Below are 13,966 nucleotides of genomic sequence, written 5' to 3' on the forward strand. Positions count from 1 at the left end.
AACAGACACAGATCGGTGAAAATAAATGAGGTACATAAAATAATTGCTATTTTAACCTTGAATTTTCTGTTAGCTTACTGAGATGATCAAACCTCCCTAAAATGTCTTTGCAGCATGGGGATGGTGTGAGTATTTATTTATATGTGTAGGTCATTTAAAGAACCCACATGAACTGGTCATTGAATAAAAATAAATGGAAATCAAAACATGTTGCATTTCTTTAGTTATTGAATGCCAAACCAAACTTCAATTAATTTAATGAAGAGAAACCTAGTAAAATATCAGAGTCAATCCTGTATAGTCACTCTGATTGCTATATGAAATGTGCTGAATTGCTAATGTGGTGTACATACTGATCTACTAATGGGATCAATAGAATAGCAAGATAGTTTGCCATACAGTATGTCAGAGAACCTATGTTACTGACAGCATACCTAAGAGAAATTCCTTCCTTATGGGCCCTTGGAAGGCAGTGTAATATAGGAGGGACAATTCAACATCTGGCAAGAGTCAAACATTGGAAGAGATGCCACAACCTGACCGCAGCTCAGTCTATGTTTCACTGGATTACTTAGCAAGAACTGCGTTTGTGATATGTCAGGGGCCAGTTATCAAAATAGTGTGCAAAAAATGGAAACAACAACTCAACTGTACACACAGGATATAATTATACTTATCCAGCATAACTGTAGAATTTATCTTAATCACCGATGAGGTAACAGTATCAGGATCCAAACTGAGTGAATACAAAGTAGACCTCTCTGCTGCTGTAAAATTTCTCTTGTACGACTGTTCTCCTGTGAACATATGGCATACTTCTCTTCCAGCCTCCTGAGCAGTGTCTGAAAGTAATCTAAAAACAGCCTGGTTGACACAATTTATAAAATTAACAACTGGCAACAGTAGTATTGGCACATTTATACCATCCTTACCACTGAATAAAAAGTGGTGGTGAGCTGAACTAATAAACACAATAGCATAATGTGGCTTCTCTTCCAATCTTTTACTGTTGTCAGATGATTTTGAATGAATAGCACTTTCATTTTGCTCACCACCCTGGTCTTCCCAAATCTTTAAGTTGTCACCAAAGTTCTCATTACTTTTTAAAAGATACCATTCTATCTCTGAATCAGACAAGTGCCTCCTTTCTGGCATTATTAAAGTTTATGAAATAATAACACTAAAAAAATGCTAGTAGGCTATCACTACAGGAATGAAGTGTACTCGTGAAACAAACTTTATGACTAGCCAAGAACACATTTGTGCAGTGAGAAGTAATATTATAATAATAACATTATTTCATTACTGATTGTTTCATTTTGTAATATTATAACAACATTATAAGGAATTGTAATGTCTTTAACCTGTTTTTGTACTTCTCATGTCAATATCCAAGCTCTAATTAATTTGTAACAAACTTGGTGGAAACTGCTGTCAAATGACTAACCTCGAGGTAATAGTTCCCCAGTTGGAATGGCAGAACAGCACTGTCCTGTCATACTGAAACCTTTGTGTTAATGCAGTTAGGCAGTTCAATACTGCTGGGAATAAAACCAATGAAACTTCAGAAATAATGTTGTTATGTTCTGAAAACTCTTGCATAAAATAGACAAACAAATACTTACACTGTATGCTTGTGCATCCCTGATTGTCTTTAATCAGTGGCACAATGTATCACAGATAATGTTCATTCACATTCAGTACACACATATTATGATGGCTGTAGCTCTTTGATTAATGGTTTGCTTATCATGAAATGAAATTAGTTGATCAATACCCCTCTCACTGCACCACAGTTCTCTTTGCCAGTGGTTAGAGCACCACAAACTAATATCAGAATACAATATTAAAGTCAGTGAAAAATTACTTCCTCTGAAGTTTTCTTAACACCACTAAAAATTTGACCTCTGTTCACATGGTTTTGAATTATGTAGCATGCAACATGCTTTCTGGTGTGAATGTGAGTGCACTTCACATACCATATTAGGTGGAGCAGCCTTTCACTGAACTGCAAGCCTGCTCAGTCAAAGTCGCAACTGTATTGTAGAGATGTGCAGCATAGTTGTCATTGATTGTGGACATTGACCTAATACTAACAGCGTTCGTGTGAATGAACACCAGCAAGTAGTAAGCATTCACAACATACAATCTAGAGGAGTGGTTAGCCAAGTGTTTGTTAGCAACATGAAACTTGTTCTACTGAAAACATAAAGTATCTATTCCAAATTGGATAGTCATTTTCATCTGCTCAATGAAGTTGAGGAAAGTGTATCACTCTGAATGTGGCTGGACACAGTGGGAAGAGTAAGAAATGTTACGCTGTTACCAAAGTATTCGCTCTGCAATGGTGCTAGTCTCATGTTATGTTAATGTGGATTTGATGCTGAATAATTATGTCAGAACTCTACTAACTTCTGTGGCTTGGTGTAAAATGTATTAAGCTTGCCAAAGCAATAGTCTACCCATTTCTGTCTGACATAAGGGACCAAAAAAGAAATTGTCAGGTGATAAATCACATGAATACAGGCAGTGAGACATTAATTCAATGTATTTTCCCTGTCAGATAATCAGTTTCTTAACATTTTGTTTGACACAATGTAGAACAATGCAACATTTTTGTTTGTTTTTCCTAATTTCATCAATGACTTGTTATAAATAAATTGTTGTATAGTATTTAGCAATAACTGTTCTTAATTCTCTGAAACAATGTCTGACACGTTCTCAATGCAACCAAAGAAATATACAGTCATTTTTGTGGAAGTGCTTCACAAACAAGTCAGTTTTGTTAGTTTTGGTTCCATTTTGAAACACCAGCTGCTCAGTTTTTGGCTTATATTTATATGTCCAAGTTTCATCTCCAATGGCAATATTGTGTATGGATATTTCATTTCTTTAGTTTAATTTTTGAGCATCTACATACACCAATTGACACTAGCCTGTTTTTGAGCTTCTGTCAAACTGTGTAGTGTGGGTGAAGATATCTTTCATGGATAACTGTCCTTGCAAAATTGAATTTGGGACTGTTGACATGCCTAGGATGCCTTTATCTCATGTCAAGTTACATGGGATGTGTCTTATATCATTTTGTGCAAGTTTTTTGGAACAACAATTGATTTCAGTTGTCTACATTGGACTACTGTAGATGAACTGTAAACAGTATTATCTGAAGGTGATTGATTACCAGGAGTTAAACAATGCAATAGGTTTTTGAGTAATGCCTTTACAAAAATTGTAAAAAATCATTCAGTGAAAACCTTCATCTAAAATTTCCATTTTTTCATCACACTTTTTCTTGAAACAGTCACTGTTAACGAACCACCCAACCATTTTCAGAACTACCATTGTTTGAACAATGATGAATGACAAGTTGAAAAACTATAGTCATATCAGATCTCAGTAGCACCATCTAGTGATCATTTCTAGAAACTTACATATAGTATATATAACAGTAGCATACACAATTCAATAAATACAGCTACAGTTTTGAAAACTATGTATGGTAAAATGAGTTGTCCGATTCAGACAGATTTGTTTTCCATTTGTTCAGTGGCATTGACAAAACATTCTAAGGCTTCTCACTCTCTTTAAATTTACAGTTTCTGATAGCCTCTGTCTTGCAGTATCAGAATTTGCTCTAGTTTTAAACAGAGGACAGAGACATAAATATCACAATTGTATGGTACTCCTATAATTGAAAAAAGGGAATGAATGTTCAATAGTATTGTAAGAACAATCTCTCTCCTTCTCCCTCACTTTTTTGTTGTTTTTTTTTCTGCCACATTAAGTACATGACTGGAAGAACCTGAACATGACATACAGAAATAATTGTTACTCAGCTTTCCACATGAGATAGGAGACCCATGAGACCTTTTTGTAGATTCTTCTTAATTGAGTTCTGAATGTATATAAGCTCCTAGAAAATTGAGACATCCAATTGCATTATTCTTATAGAGAAACATTACACAATGCGTTGAATTTCGTATCAATTGCAAAGGAGTTGACTAGCCGAAAAACAATTCAATGCATTATCTTATAAAGAGCTAAGGCATTGTAGTGTGAAGTAAGCAAGGTTTCACTGTCAGCAACAATTAATGATTGACTCTAATTACACAACAGGGCTGATCATTGATAGCCACAGTGAAAAAGAAGAGCCTGAGGAGATTGCAGTTAAGCATGAGTAATAATTTCTTCTGAGGGAGAGTGGCTGTTTCTGACAAGGACAAATTGTCTTTTATTATTCAAATAGGAAGACATTTGCATTACTAAACTGCTAAAAACACTGAGGCCCAGTTCCAGGGTGCCTATCTAATGGTTTCAGGGGGAACAAGGATTTGACTTTCAGTATCTCATATAATTGTTATCTGAATCTAAAAATTTAAAATGTTCTTGTTATCCACTAATTAAATGCCATAATCTAATATTTGAGTTTTAACAAATAAGTCAATTATTAATGTTAAAAGCTGCATATATTTCTTGGGGTAGTGTAACTGACAGTGTGCAAATTATCACGACTATATTCATCCCGTATTTGAGATTGAGGCACTTAACTACTACAAACAAACTTAATACAGGATTTCAAACTTTCTTGAATGTTTTCCTTGCTGACACTCCCCCCACCCACCTACACACACACACACACACACACACACACACACACACACACACACACACACACACACACACACACAGTAATGAAAAGAAACAGTTTATTGCTTGCTACATTTTTGCTCTTGTGTAGTAAACCTTCTACAAATTATTATGCATTTGCTACTAATTCTATCCACACCAAATTTTTCAGACCTTACCCACATATACTACTGAAAGTTTGTGAAAAATTATATAACTGTGTGACATGCAGTTCAGGAGATACAATGACATAAACACTGAGGTGCATGACACCCTAGCTTTTCTTCAAACTGAGAGCAGGTCACCCAGACATGCTGTAACACTTCAGTTTTAACTTATTTCTAGAGTAATGAGATGTTTGAAGCTGTTTTAGGAGTGAAAATTTGATTCTGTAGAGGACTGAGTATGGTATTACTGAGTATGTCTAATGTGTGTTCACTCTTAAATTCCAGTTTTGTTTGTAAGACATAACAGGGAATTTAGTCAACTGCTTTACTCAGATCACACAACATGAGTGGTATCTTTGTATTTTCAAAATCTCTGAATTTTTCATGAGCCCCATGTCCTAACAAGTTTCCACCTCCTTCTGTTCTGCAACAAGGGCTTATACTTCAGGGTCTTTTGACATCTCATGTACGTTTTTGGGATAGTTTCCACACCACACTCATTTTTCTTAGCTTTCATTCATTTAACGTTGGTCAAAGTATCTTGCAGTGGAAACACCATCTCCATTGAGCTTGTTTGTTCCTAGCACTTCACACAGATAAGTTTATTTTTTATTTATTTTTTTTTTTTAAGCCTCCAAAATTTTGCTTTATGGTGTTTTATTTGATTTTATGTGACCTGAATAACACTTGTGATTCTTCAAACAATGGAAAATCTAGGATGGAATGCAACAATATTAGAGAAAGGAAGTTGCTGCATACAGTGGGGATGCTTAGTCGCGATAGGCACAACCAAAAGATTCACACAGTGATAGCTTTTGGCCATCAAGGCCTTTGTCAGCAATAGAAACATACACACACACACACACACACACACACACACACACACACACACACACACACACACACACACACACACACACTTATGCAAATGCAACTTGCACACTCGCACTCGTCTGCAGTCTCAGATGAATGAAATCACAGCTCAGTTGTCTGAGACTGCAGACGTGTGTGCAAGTTGCGTTTACATGAGTGTGTGTGTGCCTGTGTGTGTATGAGTGTCTACTGCTGACAAAGGCTTTAATGGCCAAAAGCTATAATTGGCTATAATTGTGTGAATCTTTTTGTTATGCCTATCATGACTCAGCATCTCTGCTATATGGTGAGTAGCAACTTTCCTTCTCTGATATTGTTACTTGTGACTCTTTTTTTTTTTTTTTGGGACTTAGAGAAGTAACTAGGATAGTTTATGATATGTAACTAATGATAAAAATTAATAAGTACAATCAAGTCCTCTGATTGATGTTACAAATTTAGGTTCTACCCACATTGATCTCCCATAGAAATAAAAACTGAAACTCTTTTTTTAATTGCCTATTGAACAATACAAAATGCACTCATTTAAACACAATCAATAAATCAGTAAAATAATCTTGGCTCTGACAAGCAAAGTCATCCTAAGCTTGACTGAAACAAGTCCACAAGGAACATCTGCGTGTGAGTCTGTAATGGAGAACCAAGAATTGTCTTTGCATCCTGTGCTTACACTGTTCAGAAAGAAATAAGCAAGCAGAAGGTCCATCAATGTAAGCTAGTCCAGTGTACATATGCACAGACAGGATTCAGTAGCCAACACAAAGTGCAAATGTAGAAGTGCTTGAGAGCAACTGCATCTCATGAGGTTCACCTATGTTATCCACTTCCTGGAGGGTGCTCTTGCTAACAGTGCTCCCTGTGACTCTCTTAGCACCTGCTGTGGCTGTGGCATTTGCCACTCTGTTACTGCTGACAATATTAGCTTGATCTCTATGTGTTCTGGTGGGTATTCTGATAATCATTCAGTTCAGGATATGAAAGAAATCTGTGACATTATAAGATGTTGGAAATTTGTAAGACAAACTACTGTAAACAATTTCAAATTTTTGTTTATACCATGAGTTTGTAAGTAGGTGTTCTTTCCTACAATTACTGGATTGCAGATTTGTTTTGAAAGATTTTTTTACCAAATTAAACTTCGTTATTGAAGGCTGATTATGTATCTTTTATTATTTTCAATAGGGTTTGTGTGGTACCTTCAACTCAAACCAGAAAGATGACTTCCTGACACCTGAGGGAGACACAGAACAGACAATTGCAGCATTTGCCAATAAATGGAAGACACAAGGAGAGTGTGCAGATGAACCTGAGAAAACATCATCTCATCCCTGTGACAATAATATTCAGAACAAAGAAGCAGCCATTCGCCTTTGCAGCAAGTTGCATGGAACAGTTTTTGCTGGTAATGCTTCTTTAATTTATGATTTTGTTATAAATAGTAATATCTGGAACCGGTGCCACTTAATTTTTCTCTTGTTTCACACTGTTAACTAGAGTTGTAAAGCTGATTGTTGTTTTTCAGACTGTCATTACACAGTGGATCCCCAGCCATTCTATGAAGACTGCCTGTATGATGTCTGTTCATGTCAGCTTGATGTGAACCAATGCCTGTGCCCCATACTTGCAGCATATGCCAAAGAATGTAGCCGCAACCATGTACCTATTGATTGGAGACATTCTGTCAGAGAGTGTGGTAAGCTAATGTCCATTAATTAATTAGTCTATGGGAAATAGGTTTGTCGTACTGTGACATTGCAGCACATACGAGGTACACTGCCATGATAATGATGTGTGTGTGTGGAACTAATGAACAGGAGAAAGTACAGTATGCGTGGTACTGGACTACACAATGTGGCCACAACATGGGACATACATCATGTTGTCGGCATGACATAAACATCAGAACAGATTTGTCAACAGTGTTGGCTCGGTGTTGGAGAACTGTAATAGTTGTGGACATGTAAGTGTTGTCTGTTTGCTGTTGTCTGGTGTGGAGTGGACTGGTGAAATGAAAAGCATTGTATCACCTTCCACTGACCAGAAGCCAACATTGCATTGGACTGCCATGGGTCCCACTTCAATGTGTCCTACAGTTGATGGCATCTACAGAAACAGTTTAGCATAATTACTTGTGTTAGTTATGTGTATGCTCATTTATTCCACTTGCCCGGGTGTTGTCTTTGATGGGATGCATGCAATATGAGATGTGCATAAATAAGTTAACATCATGTGGAGTTTGCAAAGAATTTCTTTCCAGAATAATGCCAGTGCACAAACCATATATTGTCACATGATTTGAGTTATATTTTATGTTTACATATTTTTTATTTCCTTCTTCTCATTGTAATTACTAAATAAGCTGACCTTGTAGCAACTCAATAGACAACTTCTACCTGCAGGTGTACGATGTCCCCTTGGCCAACAGTATAAATTTTGTGGTAATCCTTGTGTTCGATCCTGCTTTGACTTGGCACAGTCACTTGCTGACTGTGGCCCACGAGACTGTGTTGAGGGCTGCAACTGTCCTGAAGGAGAGGCCTTGGGTCCGGGTGGTACCTGCATTCCTATTGCACAGTGTCCATGCCTCAGTGGCTCCACTGAGGTTCTTGCTGGTAGTTCTGAAGTCAGAATCAATGATCAAGGTGGCTATGAATTCTGGTAAGTTCCAATGCTAAATGTTGTGTTTCTTAACATTAACCCTGATGTTTAACAATTTCACGACTGTAATTGTAGGCAAAACTATCCACAACCTGAGAGTTGGTTTCAACACTATAATGTGTTATTAGGTATGATCCAATTGGAGGTGGTATATCTTTGGCTTTGTTACCTTTGAAATGACTTACCCAGCCACTTATATGGGAATCTATGATTTAATGTGCACTCTAAACCATAGTACAAGTTCACAGTTTTCACATTAATAAATCATTACTACATTCGGAGGGGTGGGGAGGGGTGGGGGTGGGGGTGTGGGTGGGGGGAATGATGTAGGTGTGACTACAGATTTAACCTCAGATCTTCCAATTTGTGACTTGACACTTACTTAGTGAGCCAGCTGGGAAAGGATGGGTATGTATCAGCACCAGCCAGTGAGCTTTACAACTGTTATTCTTGTTCACAAGAGAAAGGAAATCTTTGCACTTGTAAATATGTACATACTCTATTCTAATTTGTAAAATCAGCCAATCAGCTTTCAACTGAAAAAAAACTGTTTCAATGCCAGAACAGGGTCTCTGATTTCCTCAGCTGTTTTGGCAAATAGATGGAACTTAGACTGGAACATCATTTTGCAGATCAGTGATTTATTTTCATATTCAGTGGATGTGTTCCTTTGGAAGTTGCAAAACATTTAGAAGCTTAATGATTAGGTGGGGTTATGAAAAAGGTTACATAAAAAGATTTTGGGTTTGAAGCTGTAAATAACTGTTACTAACTGTGTAAAATCAATATTTCTGCCACAATTGCCATGACCTTCATCTAGCCCTACTAATGGAGAAGACTGATTCCTCCATTATTTCTTGAATGGTTGAATCATTCAAAAAAATTCTTAACAACTGTGATACCAGATCAAAAGAAAGTAAAAAAAAAAACACAGTAGACACAGAGGAAGGCAACCACAACTGTGGCGAAAATGTCAGTTTTATCCATTCAGTGACAATTATTTGATGTGGCATAGCTCTAAGACTGGAGAAATTTTATGTCTACTGACTCCACCTGTGTAAGCCTACGCACTTACGCTATGAGGAAGTTGTAACTAAAAATGTTACTTTTCTCTGTAATTTGGAAAAATTTCAAGGGGTCTAGAGTCACTAGGAAAGCAATGAAGTGAGGATATTTGGGATTTCTCTCACTGTGCACAAGGACACAAAATACCTTGTGGATGATATGACAGGACATTGAAACTGTATATTAAGTTCTGTTTTACACTGGTAATAACATTTGGTAGTCAGACATCTACCACTTTCATAAACTCCACAAGCATGTCTATTCCATCTTCAGTTATGCCTCATGAATGTGACACTTTGTGGCAAACTCACTGCAGTTAATGCAGCAGAGTCATACCTAATGAATGTGTGTGATGTGCTGCTGGGCTGCAACCCACATTAGCTCGAATTGTTCATTCTGGTGACTGGTCAGCAGGTGCAAACTGAGGTGGTGCAGTGAGTTGACATGACAGGTCATGCAGAATACTTATGGCAGATCAAGTGTTGAACACCAGAAATCTCTGCTGCTGGCAAATGTGGTTCACTGCACTCTCCAGGTAAGGTGAGGCATTATCAGATCACATGATCATCCCGAAACATTGCCCTACATTGAATCTTTATCATTCCTTAAACGCATAGGTACACTTAGCAGGAAGATACTTCCCAACTTAAATGTACCTTTTAAGATTATTTTAAAGTGCCTTTCCTGGCTAATGTTCGTTCATATATGAAGGGAATGTACATTTAAAAATGGGATTCCTCCATCCATTATTGCAAAAACTATGGGTAGAACTGGACTTCTATCACAAATAGTGTTGTGATCTACAGTTTCTTTTTTCTGCTAATTGTGATCCATGGGGAGTTTTTGTGCTAAACCTTGACTACTCATCAGTGCCTTTTTTTCAACTTTGTAGCATACAGGTGCTGTGAAACTGGCAGTTTGCTGCCACTTTGGACAACCACAGTTGATCTTGGTGGTGATGAACATATCCATTTACTGAATTGTTTTTAAGGTAAAACCACTTCAGCTGTAAGTACTTTATTTATGAGTGTGACTGGTTTAGCAGAATTTTAGCTGCATCATTAGGTGCAGTTAAATCAAGTCATGTTCTGATCAAAAAAGAAAATGGGATGACCCAGCATTCACTGTCAGTAATTTTTCACTATGTAGTGGACATATAGAATATAGATTGCTCCTGTCATATGCTCATGTGATACCAGTACCTGGTGAGTTAACAGGACCCCATATATTGAAAAAGTGTTAAAGAGCAGCTGAATATGGTCATCTATGGCATTATGTAAAATTAAGCAACAGCAATCCCTCATTTACCACAGCGAGCACATGCACCGGATCTGTGCTAACAGGCATTGTGTCAAGACAGAAGTCTTCATTTGATGTCTGTTGGCACACATCCAGTGCATACACTTGTAGTGGTAAATGGACTGACACTGCTTAATTTTACATAATACCATAGATGATTATATATGGCTGATTCTTGAACACTTTTTTGGTATATGGGGTCCTGTTAGCTCACCATGTACTGGTACTTCTGATACCATGGTAGTATTCTACATTGTTTTATGCTATTTTGTAATTGACATTAAAGCTATCATACCAGCAAATTGCTAACTAAGAACACTGTGTCATCCCATTTTCTTTTTTGATTGTAATATAACTTGTTTTATTTGCACCTGATGCATCTAAAATGCTGCAAAACTGCTCAACCTTATAAATAAATTGCTTGCAGCTGAAGTGATTTTATCTTCAAAATTATATATCCAGGCTGTGGCTGTGCTGAATATAAAGTCTTCTGCATTTACTGGATGAACTGACAGATACTGCCAAAGAATGTGTCCAATGATGCTGTTGTTGTGGAATGGCCCTCCCAATACGTTTTCCTTTGCTGAACACTAATACCATACTCCAACATATTCCACAAAAGTGTAGTTAGTCATATTCAGCAGCACAGGTTTGCTATTTGTATTATAGTTCCATATAAACATTGGATTGGTCATACTGGACATGATGTAGTGTTCAGCTTTTGGCCCTCTATATCTCCAGACCTGACACCCATGGATTTTCTTTTATGGGATTACATGAAAGACCTTGTGTGTTTGCCGCCAGTGCCTTAAGATACACATTTCTAATGCATTCACTTCTGTTATTCCAAATATGCTTCAGAATTTATGTTATGAAATGAATTATTGCTTAGATGTTGTTCTTGTGACCAATGGGAGTCATATAGAACACTTCAAAGCATGTTAAAATACAGAACATGCTTTTACATTGTCTTTAATTCACACCGATGTAGAACTAAGCATTACGTAATTACAGATGTTTATAAATATTATATTCATTTTGAATTATGATGTGAATCGTGGACTCCTTGCTAGTGATAATATGCATTTTGACATCTGTTGTTTGATGTTGTTAAACAAAATTCTCCTTCTCATCCAATTTCTAACTGGGCATCCCAAATGGATATTTAAAACTAAAAACTTGTCTCCATGCAGATGGTTTTTCTTCCTTAAAAAAAGGAAGAAGAATCATCACATGTACTGTTTACAATTTTCCACTTCTCTCTCTGTCATAACATATTCACGCAAATGGACCTTATATTATGCACAGTAGAAACTCTTGTGAAGTAATGTGGAATATTTTTAGTTATTTTTCAAACTGTGGTTCTAGACAAATTCTATTGTTGCATTTCTGCTGATAGTTTGCAGGAGATGTTTATAGTTAAATACAGAACCCCTTTTTGTTTTATATAAACTGTTTGGAATTCTTGTCTTTTGACATGGATTACAATAATCTTAAAGACATTTATTTTGGGAGCTGCTAACATCATGAAAGTGTCTACTAGGTGTTCCTACACTACCTTTAGAAAGTCTTATAATGTGTAGAGGCCACTGGGCAGTTAATAGTTTGAATGGGAACCTATGCATACACAACCATGACAAATGTGTAAATCAGTGTGTTCCACTCCCCCATGTTTCTTGTATGAAAGACTGGTAGTTATTTTGTTGTAACCTTGGTAATAAATCTGCTATCAACTAACTTAAGTGATAACATTGCTCTATGGTAACCTTTTCATGTAGCAATACAACATGATATGGAAAATCAGTTGAAGAGAAGATGTAGTGTATACGTAACGCATTAATGCGATACTTTAGATTATACTTTGACACTAAATCTGCATCTGTACCCTGCAGACCACAGTGAAGTGGATGGCAGAGGTTACGCCCAGTGGAACCAGTTATTAATGCTTATTCCCCTTTCATTTGTGTATTGCGCATGGGAAGACTGATTGCTTAAATGGCTCTATAATTAGTTTAATCTTGTCTTTGTGGTCCCTATTGGAGTGACAAGTAGGGGGATGTACAATATTTATAGATTCACTTAAAGCAGATTCTTGAAACTTTGTAAGTAGGCTTTTGTGGGATTGATTGTGTTTATCATCAAGCATCTGCATTATCTGCCAGTCCAGATATTTCAGCATCCCTGTGATGCCTTTCCATGTGTTAAAAAACCTGTGACCATTTGTGCTGCCCTCCTTTGTAGATGTTGGTCCTATTTTGTACAAGTGCTGCACACTTGAACAATATGCACTGGAACTGCATTAGTTAGTTATTTCTCAAATATACTATCAGACTCACACAAAATTACTTTGAAGTTTCATCCAACATAAATGGGAATGTTGATCTCAAGTTTCTTCCCTGTAATATGGAAATCACACATCTGCAGACATAGGTTCCTACTGAAATGATTACTACCCCATGTCCTCTAAATATCTCAGGAGTTTGTGAGAATGCTTTAGCATCATAATGCATGTCCCATCAGATATTCCTTATGAAATTTATTCTAGCACGAAATGAGCTTGTATTTCTTGTTAGCATAATACATGTTCCATAATTTTGATTAAGTAAGTCCTTGAATGATATGTAATGCCTTTCAGCTCCTTCTGCACCCATCTCCCTACTCTATGACTCCTACCCCTGTGATTATCCCTGCTGCAAGACCTGCCCTATGCACATTTCTACCAGCATTTATACCAGCCCTGTAACTGACAAAACATATACTATCAAAGGGAGAGCCACCTGTGGAATGACACATGTCATAGAGCAACTGTTGTGTTAACACTGCCACCGATGAGTGGGTGGTGGTAGAGGTTATATACGGGCAACACACAATATTGTGTTAGGGAGCATGCTCTACAACATGACAGTCATGATCTTGGTGCATGGTTCACCACATGTGCCATCCAAATTCTTACTCTACGCATCAGTTTCTCAGAACTCCACAGGTTGAAACTGGCACTACAACATGTTCTTTGGGTCTTCCAACTCATCTGGCCTTAATTTGCATTAATTTCTTTGGTCTCAGTATTTCTTCATAGTAACTATTCCTTTCTTCACACCCTTTTAGTTTTCTACATCTTTTGTTTACTAACCTGTCTGTTTTTGCCACTCCCTATCACCTTTATTACATACAATGCACTTAACTGTTTGCTCTTATTACTAAGTGCACAATGTTTTAACAGTAATCTAGTTCATGCATATTACCATATCTCCCACCTTTTCAAATCTCACCCACTGTAG

The 13,966-nt window shown here is 37.0% G+C and overlaps 1 protein-coding gene across 1 annotated transcript in view; it reads left to right on the forward strand.

The window, feature by feature from the left end:
* The window catches only part of LOC126356178 (hemocytin), a 438,196-nt gene that overhangs the window by 131,174 nt on the left and 293,056 nt on the right, over positions 1 to 13,966 (forward strand). The window contains exons 19-21 of the mRNA XM_050006942.1: positions 6,849 to 7,068; positions 7,189 to 7,359; positions 8,066 to 8,324. Of these exons, the coding sequence (XP_049862899.1) occupies positions 6,849 to 7,068; positions 7,189 to 7,359; positions 8,066 to 8,324 (650 nt within the window). The remainder of the gene's footprint in view (positions 1 to 6,848; positions 7,069 to 7,188; positions 7,360 to 8,065; positions 8,325 to 13,966) is intronic.

This window comes from Schistocerca gregaria, chromosome 3 (genome assembly GCF_023897955.1).
Source record: "Schistocerca gregaria isolate iqSchGreg1 chromosome 3, iqSchGreg1.2, whole genome shotgun sequence".
Classification (NCBI taxonomy): Eukaryota; Metazoa; Arthropoda; class Insecta; order Orthoptera; family Acrididae; genus Schistocerca; species Schistocerca gregaria.